Raw genomic sequence first — 17,974 nt, 5'->3', positions numbered from 1 at the left:
CTTCTTCTGGTGTTATGCACTTCTGACCAACTCCAGTCGCGCTTTCTCTGTATAATTGTCCTTTGATTACGGTAAAGGCCTTAGATCGACGGACGATCTGTCGAGCCTCTTCCTCATCCTCCGGAAGCTCTTTCTCAGGATATATGCGACATACGGAATCGTCCAGTCGGGAATGACCACCAAAACCTCCATGATCAAGTCGACCACCGCTGGGACTTCAACTTCAGTCGGATCTGTGGCACTCTTGGGCTGTGGAGTTTCTTCGGTGAAAGGATCCTCTTTGACTGACGGAGTGTGTATATGCTCCAAGAACACACCACTCGGAATGGCTTCTCTCTTGGAACCTATCTTTGCTAGATCATCAGCTGCTTGATTTTTCAGTCGGGGTATATGATGGAGCTCCAACCCCTCGAACTTCTTTTCCAGCTTCCTCACTGCACTGCAGTATCCAGTCATGGCTGGGCTTCTCACGTCCCACTCTTTCATCACCTGATTGACCACTAAATCCGAGTCGCCATAGACCATCAGGCGACGGACGCCGAGTGAAATGGCCATGAGCAACCCATATAAGAGGGCTTCATATTCTGCCTCATTGTTGGAGGAATCAAAGTGAATCTGGAGCACATATCTGAGCTTATCTCCTCTGGGGGAAACCAGGACAACCCCAACACCGGAACCATTCAACATCTTAGAGCCATCAAAAAACATGGTCCAATGCTCCGAGTGAACTTCAGTCGGCTGCTGCTGTTCAATCCACTCGGCAGGGAAATCTGCTATTGCCTGGGACTTAATGGCTTTCTTTGCCTCAAACTTGATATCAAGGGGAAGAAGTTCAATCGCCCATTTGGCCACTCGACCAGTTGCATCTCTGTTGTGCAAGATCTCTGATAGTGGAGCGTCGCTGACGACTGTGATGGAATGATCAGAGAAATAATGAGCAACCTTCTTTGTGGTCATGTATATTCCATACACAAGCTTCTGATAATGAGGATATCTCTGCTTGGATGGAGTCAAGACTTCAGACAAATAATACACTGGGCGCTGAACTTTGAGAGCTTTTCCTTCTTCTTCCCGCTCAACCGTTAGCACAGTACTGATGACTTGTCCTGTGGCTGCGATATAGAGCAACAGAGGCTCTTTGCAGATTGGAGCGGCAAGCACCGGCTGGATGGAGAGCAGAGCTTTTAGCTCGGCAAACGCTGCATCATCTTCTGGAGTCCACTCGAACTTGTCTGTCTTCTTCATCAGTCGGTAAAGAGGTAATGCCTTTTCACCGAGTCGTGAGATGAATCGACTTAATGCGGCCAAGCATCCAGTAAGCTTCTGGACATCATGCACTCGCACAGGGCGTTTCATTCGGAGAATAGTGCCAATCTTCTCTGGGTTAGCGTCGATTCCCCGTTCGGAAACGAGAAAACCGAGTAACTTGCCACCAGGAACTCCAAATGTGCACTTTGATGGATTGAGCTTGATATCATACCTTCTGAGGTTGGCAAATGTTTCGGCGAGGTCAGCGAGCAGGTCGGAACCTTTTCGCGACTTGACAACGATATCATCCATATAAGCTTCCACATTCCGACTGATTTGAGTGAGTAGACACTTCTGAATCATTCGCATAAATGTGGCTCCGGCATTCTTGAGGCCGAATGGCATGGTGATATAGCAGAAGCACCCGAATGGAGTGATGAAAGCTGTTTTTACCTCGTCGGGCCCGTACAGACGGATCTGGTGGTACCCGGAGTAGGCATCTAAAAAAGATAACCTCTCACATCCCGCGGTCGAGTCAACAATTTGATCTATGCGAGGGAGAGGAAAATGATCTTTCGGGCAGGCCCGGTTGATGTGCTTGAAATCAATGCACATTCGGAGCGACTTGTCCTTCTTAGGAACCATGACGACATTAGCGAGCCACTCGGAGTGGTATATCTCTCGGATAAATCCTGCCGCCAACAGTCGAGCCACTTCTTCGCCAATGGCTTTTCTCTTCTGGACGGCGGACCGCCGAAGATGCTCTTTGACTGGTTTTGCAGATGAGTCGACTCTTAGGCGATGCTCAGCCAGTCCCCTGGGAACACCTGGCATGTCAGCGGGCTTCCATGCAAAAATGTCCCAGTTCTCACGGAGGAACTGGATGAGCGCTTCTTCCTATTTTGGGTCGAGTGTCGTGGAGATGCGGGTCGGAGCTGCTTCGGGGTCGGTCGGGTGAATGTGAACAGGCTTCGTCTCACCGGACGACTGGAATGCAGACTCTGTGGCGGGCTTCTTGGATCGCAGCAAGTCACTCGGATCTGCGTTTTGCTTGTATTCTTCGAACTCGACTGCCTGTCACCTGGGAATCGGCAATCTTGGAGCCCTTCTGAAAGCACTCTTCTGCCTTTTTCCTATCACCGGTGACAGTGATCACTCCTTTGGGACCGGGCATCTTCAATTTGAGGTACACGTAGCATGGTCGAGCCATGAACCGCGCGTAAGCTGGTCTCCCCAAAATGGCATGATATGCACTCTGAAAATCCACGACCTCAAACGTCAACTTTTCTTTGCGAAAATGCTTTGAATCGCCAAACACCACGTCCAAAGCTATCTGGCCGAGTGACTCGGCCTTCTTCCCTGGTATAACTCCATGAAAGCTCATGTTACTAGTGCTCAGTCGGGACATCGGAATGCCCATACCTTTCAATGTGTCTGCATACAATAAGTTCAGCCCACTTCCACCATCCATCAGCACCTTTGTCAGTCGAGTGCCTTCGACAACTGGATCGACCACCAAAGCTTGCCTCCCAGGGGTGGCAATATGAGTCGGGTGATCAGATTGGTCGAATGTGATGGGTGTTTGAGACCACTTCAGATAATTTGCCTTTGCGGGGGCAACCATGTTCACCTCTCGGTTAATCACTTTCAGTCGACTTCTGCTTTCCACATCTGCAAAGATCATCAGAGTGGAGTTGATATGCGGATATCCTTCCTCACTGTCCTCCTTGTCTTCGGCCTTGTCCGACTCCTTCTCCTTGTCCTTAGACTGTTTTCCCTGAAACTGCTGGATCAGGAGTCGACATTGGCGAGTGGTGTGCTTCGGGTAAATGATATTCCCCTCTTCGTCTTTCTTCGTGTGAATGTGACATGGCATATCCATCACGTCGTTCCCTTCTTTATCCTTTACCTTCTTGGGGTTCCAGGATCCTTTTGGTTTCCCCTTAAACTTTCCTTGAGTCACGGCCAGAGCCTCTCCAGGAGCTGCCGGTTCAGCCTTCCGCTTCTGTTTCCGACTGGTGTTTCCTTTTTCCGACTGACTTGGCTTGTGCTTGCCGCTTCGGAGTCGGTCTTCTTCTTCGCCGTTGGCGTACTTGGTAGCAATCTCCATCATCCGACTCAAGGTCATGTCACCGGTTCGACCAAACTTCAAACTCAGTTCTCTGTTCTTGACACCATCTTTGAAGGCGCAGACTGCCTGATGATCAGACACATTCTCCACAGTGTGGTGCAAAGTGATCCACCTCTGAATATACTCTCTGAGAGTCTCATTAGTTTTCTGCACGCAGACTTGCAACTCTGTCAATCCAGCTGGTCGCTTGCAAGTTCCTTCAAACGTCCTGACGAACACTCGGGACAGATCTTCCCAAGTGTAAATGCTGCTAGGAGGTAATTGAGTCAACCATGCCCTGGCAGAACCTTCCAACATGAGGGGCAAATGCTTCATGGACACCTCGTCGTTCCCACCACCAATCTGAACTGCCACTCGGTAGTCTTCAAGCCAAGTTTCAGGCTTAGACTCACCAGTGAACTTGCTGACTCCTGATGCCAACCTGAAATTGGGAGGGATAACTGCGGCTCTGATAGCTCTGCTGAAACATTCAGGACCAGAAACATGCACTCGACTGCTTGTGGGTACATCTCTGTCGAGTCCACCTCGATGGGCTCTGTTCCGGTCGACCAACCCTTGCACGATAATGGATCGCGCGTCGAAGCCTGGTTCTCTGGGGTCGACTGGAACCCTACGCCCTGTACTGTACTGACGCCTATCATCTGTCTGCCGAGGAGCGTAAGACCCACCCCTCGGAGGGGAATAGGGCACTCGACGCCTATCATCCCGGTCGAGTCTGTCGCCATATTGATCTCGCCGATTCTCGCGCCCTTCACGCCGCGGAGGCGATCTGGGGCTGTGAGCCGACTGAACCGTATTCACAGTGACGGATCGACTGTGAATTCTGTTGCGCGACTGAGACACGGCTGAATTCTGATCTCCTGCTGCCCGGAGCAGATCCCTGATCTGCAGCAAACCTCTGCCAGCTTCCGACTGCGAAGGCTGGATGGACTCTGCTATACGGGTCGCAGCTGCTAAATTCTGAATTGGGGTTCGATATACCTGAGTCGGCGGGAAGAGTTGACGTCGACTGGTGTCGGGAACTCGTCGCCGTGCGCGCTCGTCGAGTGCTCGCTGAAGGTTCTCCAGTCGAGTGCGCTCGGCCAAATTGGCCAGGCGCGCCTCCTCCAAGGCACGAGCCTCGGGGGTTTCTCCTGCGATGGGAATACGCAGGGGATCCTCGTTCCTGCGGCGAAGTTCCTCTCTTTGCAGAGAGTCGAGTGGCTCGGGCTGGTACTCTTCGTAGCCTCGTGTAGGGTCGCCGCCGTCACCTGCTCCACCACCACGAGCGAAGCCAGGGGGACTGTGGGGCCCGTCGACCATCAAGATTTCCGCTGCTGGATCACTGCTACCGCACTCGGATGCAGTCTCTACAGAGCCAGTCGACTGATCGAACAAGCCGTAGAGAGGTTCGTCGGGCTCGATTGCCGCAACTTGGGTGGTGGCCGATTGGCGAGCCACCGCGTGCCTCACCCATCGCTGAAGCCTCGACCGGCCTGAGCGCTTGCGCTGGCGGGAGACCGGGAGGGTGGACGATAAAGGAGCCGACCGATACTGGGTCGACGGTTGCCGCAGCAGAACGCCACGGACACATGCGCGAAAATGCGTCGCACCGCGGACGGGGAGCGCATCCACGTCAAGTGGAGCCTCCTGGAGCCATGCGGAGTCGTCGGCGATGAAGGCGAGAGTGCCGAGACGGATCTCTTGACCCTCGACCAAAACTCCAGCAGACACCATGATGAAAGTACTCGGAAGAATCGCAACTTCTCCACAAAATCGCTAAAACACCGGCCCCACGGTGGGCGTCAACTGTCGTGGTTCTAAGCCTGACAGTAGAGTGGGGGGTAGGTATGGAGAGGCAAGGTCCTAGCTATGGAGAGGTTGTAAGCACAAAGGATGTACGAGTTCAGGCCCTTCTCGGAGGAAGTAACAGCCCTACGTCTCGGAGCCCGGAGGCGGTCGAGTGGATTATGAGTATATGAGTTACAAGGTGCCGAACCCTTCTGCCTGTGGAGGGGGGTGGCTTATATTGCGCCAGGACCCCAGCCAGCCCACGTAGGAGAGGGTTTAAGGTGAGTTAAGTCTGGGGCATTACTGGTAACGCCCCACATAAAGTGCCTTTACTATCATAAAGTCTACTTGATTACAGGCCGTTGCAGTGCAGAGTGCCTCTTGACCTTCTGGTGGTCGAGTGAGTCTTCGTGGTCGAGTCCTTCAAGTCAGTCGAGTGTGTCCCTCGTTGGTCGACTGGAAGGCGACCTCTTCTAAGGGTGTCCTTGGGTAAGGTATTTAGATCAGGTCCATGACCCTACCCTAGGTACATAACCCCATCAATGAACTCCTAGCACCAGCTCGCATGCGAGCAATTCAAGAGGAATTGGCGGCATTCTTTCTTGACCAAGTGATCGCTGAAGACGGAGAATACTATGTGGACCATGAGTCCGTATGATTATATTTGTAAGAGATAATTATTGTATATATGTAGCCGGTAGTGTCGGATAGATATACGAGAACTTGTTGTTCGACCAATCTCTCGGAGAAGGAGAGGTGGTCGATATCACTTCTCTCTGTATGCATATATGTTCATGACGATCTTCTATTTCCTTTGTTTGCTTACTAGCTAACTAGCGTGTCTAGTCCTCTCTATACGTATGTATAGTACGTAGCGTCGACCAAGCACGGACGTAAGAGAGGACACTTCTCTCTATTAATTATAGCTAGCTAACACAATATATGAAACACCTAAATTAACCCCCCAAAACCCCCAAACCCCCCCTTTAAAAAAAAACAAAAACCCCAGCCACAGAAATGCTGACGCGTGGATGCCTATTGGTCCCGGTTGGTGCCACCAACCGGGACCAAAGGGTCTCCTGCCTGGGCTCTGCGCACTGTCCATGTGGAGGCCCATCAGTCCCGGTTCTGGATTGAACCGGGACTAAAGGTACAGGACATTAGTACCGACACTTTAGTTCCGGTTCAGGAACCGGGACTAAAGGCCCTTACGAACCGGGACTATAGGCCCTTTTTCTACCAGTGATGGTCTCCAGCTTCCTGAGCAGGATTTGGTTGGCACGCAGGCATGGAGCTTCGGTGTCCATGACAGTGGTTGCTGGTTGGAATTACTCTTGTGATATTCTATGCGATCCATTGTCCATGCTGTCATTCTTCTACAGCAGTATCCTTCCACTGCGACTCGGTGTCATGAGTTTTCTTCTTCATGAATGATAGTAGTATAAGCAACTGGAGACTATGTATGTTCACTGCTCTCGAGAATTCCGTTTCAAAAAAGAAAAGAAAGACTGCTCTTGAGAATGACTGGACCAAGACAGCAGACGAGCTTCCTGCCATCCAAACGGCCATGGTGTGCAACTTTTTTTTTTGAAATAAGTCGTTTGCCCGGCTTTATCGAACTGAAGCGCTTAAAGTGTTACAACAAGGTTCGATAACACAACCAGGGGTGTACCCAAGTTGAGCTACCAGGACACATAGGACACCGGGTGCAAGATGTTTTCTTTGTATGTTTCATGCAAAATATAGTATGTGACATCCCATCTTTTAGATGAAAAATAGGAGTGATCGTATGCTAGGACACCTGGTCATTTTCTCTCTATGTCCGCCCTTGAACACAACAAACGAAAGGTTTGATACAGACCCAAAGCGCCATGGCGCACAGGCCAACGAAAGACGATACAATACTAGACTAAAGATACACGACGGTCATCTAAGCTTGATCACCCTCCATGATGGTTGCTTTCCTCCTGAGAGCCTTTGCATGTTCCCACATAGCGTCTCAATAGCAAATGCTTCCGTGATTTTGCTTAGTGATTTTCACAGCTATAAGAATATAGTCATTTCGTACAATGCATCAGCTAGGTGTTTAATAAAGATGCCTTCAATAAGAGCTTTATTTTTAATATGCCATAGAGCCTATGATAAAGCCGCGAAAATCGACCAGGGCATTTTGCGTGAGAGTCTCATTAGCCTCACACTTAGGATGTGGAATGATGTGAAAGAAACAGGTGCCCGCTGCACCAAGTAACGTCACGAACATATCCCCAAAGGAATTGTGTCAGAATGCATTTTGAAGAAAAAAATGATTTGCGTCTTCGTCAGTCCAGAAACGGAAACAAGACATCTCCTCATATGTGTCCCTTCTGAACTTTCACACCCGAAGGCCTCCCGTCCCTCAGAAGCTGCCACAGCAAAATTTTGATGTGCCCAATGCCATGGTGTGAAACTGCTTCAAGCATTTTGGCCCCAACGTCAATCCAAATTCCTTAGCAAGTTTTGCAATCAGAGTGAACCTGGATGGCATTTTGGGGCCAGATTCCCTCCCATTGTTGATTTCTTTTTTCGCAGGGATCGTTGATTTTCTCAATCTTTTTTTGCCAATGCCTGGAGCAAAATTATTTGAAATGATGTCTGGGGGTCAAATTTTGGCATGATAAAATTGTGGCAGATACGGTGAGGACAAATTTGGCATCAAATCGATCATGCATGTAAAAAAACCAGGTTTTTTTAGGAAAAAAAAATCAGGTGATCGGATCCTGGGTTTACCAAAAACGAGGCCTATCAATTATGGGCCGGGCGACTTCTCCCATTGGGCCTGCTTTTTCCGAGCCGTCCTCCACGTGACGACCCAACAAGAATCCCGTGCGTCGTCCTTCGTGACCACGCATCGCATCGTGATCTGCTTCCAGACGAGTCCCCCCCTCTTCGCCTCCTCCATCTCCCCCGCTGTCCCACTGTCCTCCCGGGATTCTCCGCGTCCCGCCGCTCCGAGAGGCTAGAGCCCCCGGCGCCACCGCCGCTCGCTCCCCTCGCCCACCGCGCGGCGCTCACGGCGATGGATGAGTGGGTTCGCCAGGCCGAGGCGTGGGCGGGCCAGGCCGAGCGCTGGATCCGCCAGCAGCCCCCGGAGCAGATTTACGTCGCCGTCACCGTGATTGCCGTCACAATTCTGGTGCTCCTCGCAGGTGATTTCGCGAGCCTAAGCTTCCTCTCGAAGTGTGTCCTCGCTACCGACTGTTCGCGCAGTAGTCAAATAGCATGTGCAGAATGCGGTCCCTGAAAAACTAGGCAGATAGATGTGGTAATTTGGCAACTTAAGAGCTGTCCTGGGAGCAGGTCCGCTTTGCGCGCTTGTTTGAATTTGCGCGCTTCATGTGTAGCTCTTGTTTTTGACTGATGCAAACTAGCTGTGGATGAGCAGCTGTGTCGTTAGCTGTAGTGTAATCTCACTGCGTTCAAATATGATTAAGTCGTAATTGAATCCATGCCTTGGATCAAACTGAGAGCTGGTGTATAGTTTGTGTAATTTAGCTCGAATGGGGCAGCAGTTTGCAGTTTCCTGTTTAATTACTGGATAAAAACATAATCTACAGTATGGATGTAGCATCCTGTCTGTACATGCTGTGATGCTGGATCTGTACACAACCTTGCTTCTTTTTTGTACTGTTAACTGAGAACGGAAGAAGAGACATTGAAATGGTCAGCTGATTTACACTTTATACTTTGCAGTGGGCTATAAGGTATAGCAAGTTTGCACAAGTGCATGCTGTAAAATCTTAATACTGCAAGATGTTGGAAATTATGAGTTCTTAAACATCCATGCTTCTGGCAGAGTGATAATAACATGATAATATGTGGTGTTAATCTAAGAGATAATATATTATCAGAGTGCAACATTTGAACTTATTACCTTAGTTTATATCATGGTGCATCTCAAGATTTGAAATACATTGTTGTATTGTGGAGGTACTTAGTAATATTTCTGCTTTTGTGATTATAATTTCACTGTTGTTACATGTGCAGCAATTGATGACCAGTGTATATCTGATTTTCTTAACAGCTTCTTGTCTGAAATCATCGAAATCAAACACCATTGTGCTATCTGGGCTAAGTGGAAGTGGTAAAACTATTCTTTTCTACCAGGTAATTATCTACTATGGCAAGCCCCTCTCCCCCTTGGGTATTTCAGTTACTCACATTCTAGTGGATTGACTCAAAACCATAGAATGTGGCCAGAGTAACGACCTTGCATATCTAGGTTTGCAAATTTGATTGCCAGTTTTCTGTCTCCCTTCATTGCCAAGTTTTAGTTAGGGGTTAGGCTATGATATTTGTTTGCAATCTGCCCTCGTTTATGCTTCATTTCATGCAGACTAGAAAATGACTATCTTAGCTTAACGTCTACTCTGATTGCCATTGTCTTATGACTTGCCTGTTGTTTCTCTTGCTTAGTTGCCTTGATTTTACTGTCTGAAATCTTTTTTTTATTGTATGCCTGCATGGAAATATTTTGATTAACCGAGACATTTTATTTTATTTACTTTTCTCAATTTGTTTTTTACTTATCCCTTGAAGCAATTTAACGGTGTTCTATACCATCTTTTTTTTGGGTGCTAATTTGGCCTTTTTCTTCCTGTTAGCTTCGCGATGGATCATCTCATCAAGGAACTGTGACATCGATGGATCCTAACAATGATACGTTTGTGCTACATTCAGAGCTTGAAAGGGTTAGGCTGTTTTCTTGGAGATGAATCTTTTGATACATCTTGATATAAATATAAATCAAAGGCTACCATTCTTTATACAGAAATATTCATTTTCTGACTGCAATATTAGTTACTTGACTTTGCTTTTGTTCACTCTGCAGAAAGGCAAAGTAAAACCTGTCCATGTTGTTGATGTTCCTGGTCATGCAAGGCTGAAACCCAAGCTGGATGAATTCCTGCCTCGGGCAGCTGGAGTTGTTTTTGTTGTTGATGCTCAGGATTTCTTGTCTAGCATGCAAGCTGCTGCAGAGTAATTTTGCTGACTTTATATCCGTTCTCAGGAAAATTTATGGTTTCTACTCCTGTTGACCCCATCACATGATGGATCAAAATTTATGAGCTTAGTTCATGTTCAAACATGTAAAAATAGTATGATCTGGTGCAGTTAGTAACTTGATAATATTCTTACGGTTATCTCATATAACAGGTACTTATATGACATTTTGACGAAGGCTACTGTGGTGAAGAAAAGGGTTCCTGTTCTTATATTCTGTAATAAAACAGACAAAGTTACCGCTCACTCGAAGGAGTTCATCAAGAAGCAGCTGGAAAAAGAAGTGTATGTTCCATTTTCACATAACATATTTGCATAGTTAGAAACTTAGAATAATAATGCATTAACTTGGGCTGGAATCTACAGTAAATTATGTGAGCTCGTGATTTTGCCTTTATTTACTGCATCTTGATGTATCCTATTTTTTTTTCCAATTATGCTAGAAAGAAACGTTTACATATGTACGTTCTGTTCTTAACGAACTGATCTTGAAATAACTGAGGCGATTCCATAAACTCATAAACTTAAATCATCTAATAAGGGAGGATGCCCCAACCACTTGGACAGGCTTGGTTAAAGCGATTCTAAAATTCTACAAGCCCCAACGATGATTATTTTCGTTTTGCAGGAACAAGCTTCGGGAATCGAGGAATGCCATATCGTCTGCTGACATCACTGATGAAGTCGAGCTTGGTGTCCCTGGAGAGGCATTCAACTTCAGTCAATGCCAGAACAAGGTGACAGTTGCTGAAGGCGCTGGTCTCACCGGCAATGTTTCAGCAGTCGAGCAATTCATCCGAGAGCACGTCAGGGCTTAGATTTGCCTCCTCCTTCAGAGTAGTGTTTATCTCTGCAGAATTGCTGTCTGAATTCGCGACTACCTGATGAAAGAAGGGCTACCATGGGTGTGCTGACTATGTAGATGTGTAACGATTTGCACTGCTAGCTCTTGACTGACGTTGACTCACATGATTGGTGGTTTCACATGAACATTTCACAAGTTTCAGAGGAAACTGCCATGTTCCGAAAGGGGCATCGATGATTTCAAAACAGTTGGTTATTCTGTCTGTTCGTTGTTGCTGCTTTGCCGTTAACCATTCTATCTACTCCCTCCGACCGAAAATACTTGTCGGAGGAATGGATGTATCTAGATGTATTTTAGTTCTCAATACATCTATTTTTATCTATTTATCCGACGAGTATTTCCGGACGGAGGGAGTAGATTTCAAAATGGAAGTTTGTTTAGCCTGAGGGCTTTCAATTTTCTTTACACGATGTTAAAGACAACTCGGAGCATCGCATCACATCAAAAGTATAATCAGGTAATTTCATTACATTGACCAAAAGTATAATCAAGTATAATTTTAGTTGATAGTTTTTTCAATAAATTTGGTCAAACTTTGCATTGTTTATAGGGAAAATTCATATGCCACATATAACAATGAATAAAATTCTTTCTAATGTTTTAGATATAAAAGAAACAATTTTTCTGTAGAAATATCACAAGTACCACCGTGCCCTGGGCTGCCACAAGAAAAACTATACCCAAAATCCTTCATAACCACGTGAATTACAAACCATCAATTTAAAGTGCTCTTAAAGTTCCAAGTCTGGTTGTTCAAACGAATGCCTTTACCTACTTATAAAATTGAATAATTGTTCAAACGAATGCCTTTACCCACTTATAAAATTGAATAATTAACGGAAATGATGAATCCTGAATGTTCAGATTTTACCCATGAAAAATCGAACATTTTTTATGGCAAATTTAATTGGCAAGCATGACAATTTTCTGGTGAAAACCAAACTGGGGACAAAATTATCATGTTTACCAACTAAATTTGTCATCCTCACTCAACTAAAGTTGCCATAAAAAGTGTTTGATTTGTCATGGACCAAATCCGAACATTCAGGACTTGTCGGGGTCCATAATTAAGGGCTTCTTTGACTCTAGAGGATTGAAATCCTTATGATTTTTTTCCCTATGTTGGTCCTTTGATTTATAGGATTGTATTTCATAAGAATTTTTTGTATGGAATCTTTTGTACTACATTTTATAGGAAATCTAACATCCACTCTAACTTCTTTTTACAATTTCTTTGTTTTTTCTATGGTATCAAACGGTCATTACTAATCCTATAGGATTCAAGTGGGCATGCCACTTCAACCCTACACTTTTTCTATTCTTATATTTTCAAAATCCTACGAATCAAAGTGGCCCTAAAAGGTTCACCCATCTGGGCTAATTGCTTATGATAGCGTGTATAAAGATGTTTAGGAGTGTCATATGGGATAAAATACCGAGGTGAAGGAAAGAAGAACTAGAAAAAAAAGTTTGCCTGTTATTAATTAAGAGATAACCTATTAGTAACAATATTTCTCACCATATATTTAGGCATCTTATTATTAAGGCTAAGAGATAACCCAATTAAAAAAAGGACTAAGAGATAACTATTGTACGTCATATTTGAATTGCCTCTCTAAGTTAGGCCTCATTCGGTTTGGAGGATTTTCGTAGGAGAAACATAGGAATAAGGATTCCGGAGGAAAATTTCCTATATATGCATTCGGTTTGTAGGAAATGTATACAGGAATTTCGTAGGAATACTACTCATTTCCTGTGTTTTTGGAGAACATACACTTAAAGCTCATTTTACGCGTAGGAACGAGGCAAGTCAATTTCTTAGGATGGCAAGTGTCATCCTATCAAATTCCTATACTACTCATAATTCCTATGTTTTGATTTTCTCCAAACCGAATGAGCCCTTAGGTGGCAGACTTAAGATAAGGTTGTCCTACCAACTATTGTACAATATTTAAAAAAATGAGGGAATACTCTCAGTCTCTACTTTGAGTGATGCACCCAACCATATATTATTCATTATTAGTAGGGCGAACAAGTCATCTTAGAAAGGAAAAAAGTGAAAAACATGACGACATCTACATAGGACAAGCCTCGCAACAACATACCTAAATCTTACCACCAATCCTACGACGATATATTAGCAGACAAATGGTGCAACACTCCAGATAACACCTTCAAGAAGGAACCGCCACTCGCGTGCTAATGTTGGCTGGTCAAACCAAAAGTCAAACCAAGGGTTATTGAACCAAGACAGATGTTAGAACCAATACCTTCAACAAGGTAACGCCGCATGGACGTCAACGCTACCTAATCAAGCCAGAAGGTCGGAGAAAATACAACGGCAATGATTACCGCCAGTCACTATCCACCACTCTATAATCCTGCTCACACAGAACTAGTCAGCCAAAGGAGAAGTCGTCGGAAGGGATGCCATCGTGTTGCTTTCGACCACTGCCGCACCACTATCTTGCAGATGGTTGTCATGCACACCAACATTGCCTAGCAGCCGACGCCACCGGATGCGTCGCCTCGCACAACCAACGTGACCAAGCCAACGCCCGATGCGTGTAATTAGATCCTTCTGTTCGAGTAAACCACACTGACGTCAAATTGTGCGAGAACGTGCCTCCGTCACATATTCACGCATATCACCAGACCGACGAGACACGAACCACATGTGCTAGGGTTCTACTCGGGGACACGCCATCCCCGAGTGTCCTCCACGCCGCACGTAGCTGATCACGTTGTTCGCCGAATTGCGCCTTCGCACGCATGAAGAGAAGTGGGACCCCCTCGGGCATGAACATCCAGGCAACTCAAATTGTCAGATCATCATCTCATAGACCCTTTTGCCTTGCCACTTCCTAGTTGCCGAATACGCGCCTCCGCGTGGGCAGCCACCACCGCAGTGGTCGGCAACGACATGAGCGAAGAGCAACAAGGTACTTTGGTGGCCAAGAGAATGGTGTCTACAAGCAACTATTGTACATGCCCTTCGAGTCGCATGGGTAGACTCCGAGTGTGAACATTCTGGATAAAACTAGATGACAGGGCGCCGGAAAACAACTAAGGTAATACTATAATAAGAAAAAACGAAGGGTTTATATATCACATAACATGAAATCCTACAGAATTACAAACACATGATTTCTGCAATTGGTGTCTTTGGATGGTAAACCTGAAGCATATACATGAAGTTTAGAGCAATGAAGAGAGATGGTTGAGAGAGATAGAGTAAAAGTGCATTGGACTTCTTAGAGAAAATAAAATAAAATGAGGTTTAACTTCATGTTTAGATTTCTGTGAAATAAGGAGCACATGAATGGATTCCACGAAAGTTTTTCTTTGGCCGCAATCTCAATGAGTGTGCTGGCATGTGTACCTTGGACGATAATAACCCTCCAATTAGTCAGTCCATGCCATGTGCTCCGCGATGCACACTTGCCAACCACACACTTCCAGCCAAGCGATGGTTCGTTTCGTCTAGAATTGCGTCGCGCTCCACCTGCGCACTACATTATAGAATATTCCCCAAATAATAATACACACTAGATAGGGGAACAAAGAGAGTATGATCCAAAGGGTGTCCACATAAAAAATTCCCATGGATTGAAATCATTTAGTGCTTCTTTGGATTACATGAAATTTAAACGTAGGAATATGAAAACATGAGGCCTCCTTTGATTTAGAGGAATCTTGTAGGAATTTCATAGGATAGGATTTCTATAGGATTTTTTTCTTTAGATCCCTTTGGTTTGTAGGAATATAATCCTATTTTTATGGAGGAATTCTTCCTATCCTCCACATTTCATAGGAAAATAGACATTAGCCTAGACTCAATGAAAAAAAAAATCCTATGATGTGAATCAAAGGACATCTCCCTATTCCTACTCATAGGATTGAGATACATGTCATCTTATTTCCTATGACTTTACTATTCCTACGATTTTTCTACCCTATGAACCAAAGGAGGCCTGAGATTGAGATGCCACGTACGCGACTTCCTATTGGATTTTGAAACACAAATTTTTATAAGATACGACTTTGGATAGTGTAGATATAGAGCTCAAATGCATCGGACTTCGCAAAGAAAAAAGAAAATGAGGTTCGAACTCATGTTGAGATTCCTATGGAATAGAGTGGATAGAAATATGTTGAAGTCAACACTACAATCCAAAGGGCTTCTTAAAATTCACGTATGTACCCTAATCCGACGCCAGGATGTAGACGCAAATGTCCTCCAATAAATGGGGAGGCGTGCTAGGGGCTACCCTTCTCTGAGAGGGCATAGAGCTTGGCGTAAGCCACTAGGTAAAGGCCAAGTAAGAAGGAAGGAGATGTGCCCCCTTACCTCAAGAAGGTATCACAAACCGCCCTTGAGACAAGTCAAGTTCACTATTGCCAAGGTGCTTTCTAGCATGGCCACTCATAGGAATACTCAGAACTTCACAGTGGTCAATCTGGAGAAAATCAACACAAAATGATGGAAGAACCCCTAAGGACAGGGCCAAGCGAGTCGAAACTTATAGAGCCAGACCTAGACACGACCACCTAGTGTTGTCTGCTACACGTAGGCACCACCATCACAATTGCATCCCTTAATCCTGTGAAACCGGTTCTACAAACCAAGGTGGGGACACGATCTCGTCAAGAACATAGAGGGAGTGGTGCGAAGCGGAAAGTGGTCTCCAAGACTTAGTTTCTTGGCTTGAGCTTGGTGCTTGTTGGAAAATCAACTTATGTGAGGCAAACTCTTCTTCACTTGTGTGTTGACTTTTGTGCTCAGAGAAAAATAGATAATGCAAAAAAAAACATGAAAATACTTGTTTTTCTCTAGTTGTTTTCAAGTGGGTAATTTAGAAGACCATTATCAGACCACAATAGGAGGTAACTAACATTGATGCAAAGACCATCACCTTTTCGGAAAGAGGTTATTCAAGCTAAAACGGCAAAAAGTGGTCTTCACCCATGCTAAAATCTTTAAAATTTGGGACGTTCTTACCACCCACACTCTCTTTCAACAACTAATTTTTTTTTTTACCTTTTTCATGATTTTCCCAAGTTTAGGCCATGTAAAAGTCCTAAGATTGGAAGATTATCTTTCATAGTATTAGCGAGGCTTGTGCAGCACTTAATGGTGATCATACTCGACAACCAAAGTATCAACCCTACGAGGAGGGAGCGTGAAAAGTACACTTATTACAAGGTAAAATCGGTGACCGTTTGAGTTTTTTGTCACTACAATTAGTATATGCTTAAAGTTTTAGGAAGTACAAACACAAAGAAAAAAATGATGGCTGATGACTTTTGTAGCACATACGTTATTCCAAAAAGATATAAACATGCAAGTTTCTATAAGAATATGACATGAGCATTATAGAAGTTGTAGATATGTTTAGGACAAATCTATCTACATCACCAACTCCAGTCGGTATCATGCCTCCAGATAGGCGTGGGAACTCACCACCATGGGTAACCATACAATGGAGCTCAAAACGGGAGTTCTCTATGGCGTCGGTGCGTGCGTCATGCTTTTAAGTGGGATCGGACGGCCAGGGAGGGGGGAGTTTTCTTTCCATGGGTCGCGTGAGAGATGTCTAACGCTGCTCAAAGTTAAAAAGCAATTGTAGAATTTGGATCGATCTTTTCAATTGCACCTACTACCCCCGTCCCGGTGTATAAGTCATTTGCGTAGTTCTAGGTCGACAATTTAACTATCTAAATATGCACTATATGCGATAAAAAATATATATTTAAAAACTACATCCGTATAGAAATCTAGTGATATACTTTTCATGACATATAACACATATTTAATTTCTCAAATCGATGACCTAGAACTACGCGAATGATACTAATTATGATGAAACCGAGAGGTCAGTGCCGCCTCTTTGTTTTGGTCTTAGGGCTTGTTTGGTTCCAACACTTGACTTATAAATCAGGTGACTTAAAACCAGTGACTTATAAGTCACACCTGTTTGGTTATCATCTGACTTATAAGTTACCTGACCACACCTTCTTACCTTGTTTTTTTAATGTAAAGATGGTGGACCCACACAAAAGCGATGACTTATAAGTTTTAAATTGGGGTGGAACAACTTATAAATTGGGATGACTTATAACTTAGATTTGTTTAGCAAAATAAGTCATTTGTTCACTTTTCGACTTATAAGTTGATGACTTATTTAAAACCAAACATGCCCTTAATTGGAGCAGAGGCTATCCGTTAGGTTACTCGTGTGGACGCGCACATGAAGCAATTGTAGTTACCAGGCAAAAAAAGAGAAGGAAGCAATTGCAGTCGTATAGAATCCAGAGCGAAAGGGCGCGAGTTCCAACGGGCGGCACTGTTCCAACATCGAATCGAGAGGCCGGTCGCTTCCTCGGACGAGGATCCTCTGCCGTTTGGCAGGGTGCCGTTCGACCACTGACTGATGGACCCATCGGGGAACAGGCCCACATGGCAGCGCCACAACGGCAGGAGCCACACGTCAGGGGAGCCGCTTCCCGCTTCCTCTCCTTTGGACAATTTTCAAGGCACAACGTTCAATCTTCACATTTCCGCCGGGAGCTCCAAGCATTGCCATTTTCTCCCTGTTAGATGATGTATAACACGGTGCATGTATAAACCGTATAGGCGTATGTGTGCGTACGTGTATCTGATGTATATCGGTTCAGGTTGTTGTGATTCGGTCCTTACTTGGAGGCCAAGCCAAACCCTAACCAACTCTTGTATCTCGCATCTATGTTAACATGCACCGCGCCCCTGCCAAGGCATGCGCTTCCAGCCTCGTTCACACTCCCTACATATAGATTAGGATTGGGATCCTACTACTGAGACACTGGATCACTATTAGTAGTTGCCATCCAAGGAGTAGTACATCAACCTGTGGTTGAGTTGGTTAGGTGGACAGTGGTAT

At 45.2% G+C, this 17,974-nt stretch overlaps 1 protein-coding gene across 1 annotated transcript; it reads left to right on the top strand.

The window, feature by feature from the left end:
* The first annotated feature begins 8,029 nt into the window (after positions 1-8,029).
* Positions 8,030-11,256, top strand: LOC123151576 (signal recognition particle receptor subunit beta). Its single transcript, XM_044571258.1, has 6 exons — positions 8,030-8,334; positions 9,210-9,292; positions 9,790-9,876; positions 10,017-10,165; positions 10,343-10,474; positions 10,818-11,256. Exons 1-6 carry the CDS (start codon positions 8,205-8,207, stop codon positions 11,005-11,007), a joined length of 771 nt encoding a protein of 256 aa, XP_044427193.1. The 5' UTR covers positions 8,030-8,204; the 3' UTR covers positions 11,008-11,256.
* Positions 11,257-17,974: the final 6,718 nt, after the last annotated feature.

Source organism: Triticum aestivum, chromosome 7A (genome assembly GCF_018294505.1).
Source record: "Triticum aestivum cultivar Chinese Spring chromosome 7A, IWGSC CS RefSeq v2.1, whole genome shotgun sequence".
In the NCBI taxonomy this organism is placed as follows: Eukaryota; Viridiplantae; Streptophyta; class Magnoliopsida; order Poales; family Poaceae; genus Triticum; species Triticum aestivum.
Note: the sequence above shows the minus strand (reverse complement) of the source record. Positions and strands in the feature narration are given on the sequence as shown.

Excerpts from the sequence above, each read along its gene's own strand:
- LOC123151576 (XM_044571258.1), top strand. The coding sequence starts at position 8,205 with ATGGATGAGTGGGTTCGCCAGGCCGAGGCGTGGGCGGGCCAGGCCGAG. Across the intron at positions 10,166-10,342 it reads AGCATGCAAGCTGCTGCAGA|GTACTTATATGACATTTTGA; the intron begins GTAATTTTGCTG and ends CTCATATAACAG. Across the intron at positions 10,475-10,817 it reads AAGCAGCTGGAAAAAGAAGT|GAACAAGCTTCGGGAATCGA; the intron begins GTATGTTCCATT and ends TTCGTTTTGCAG.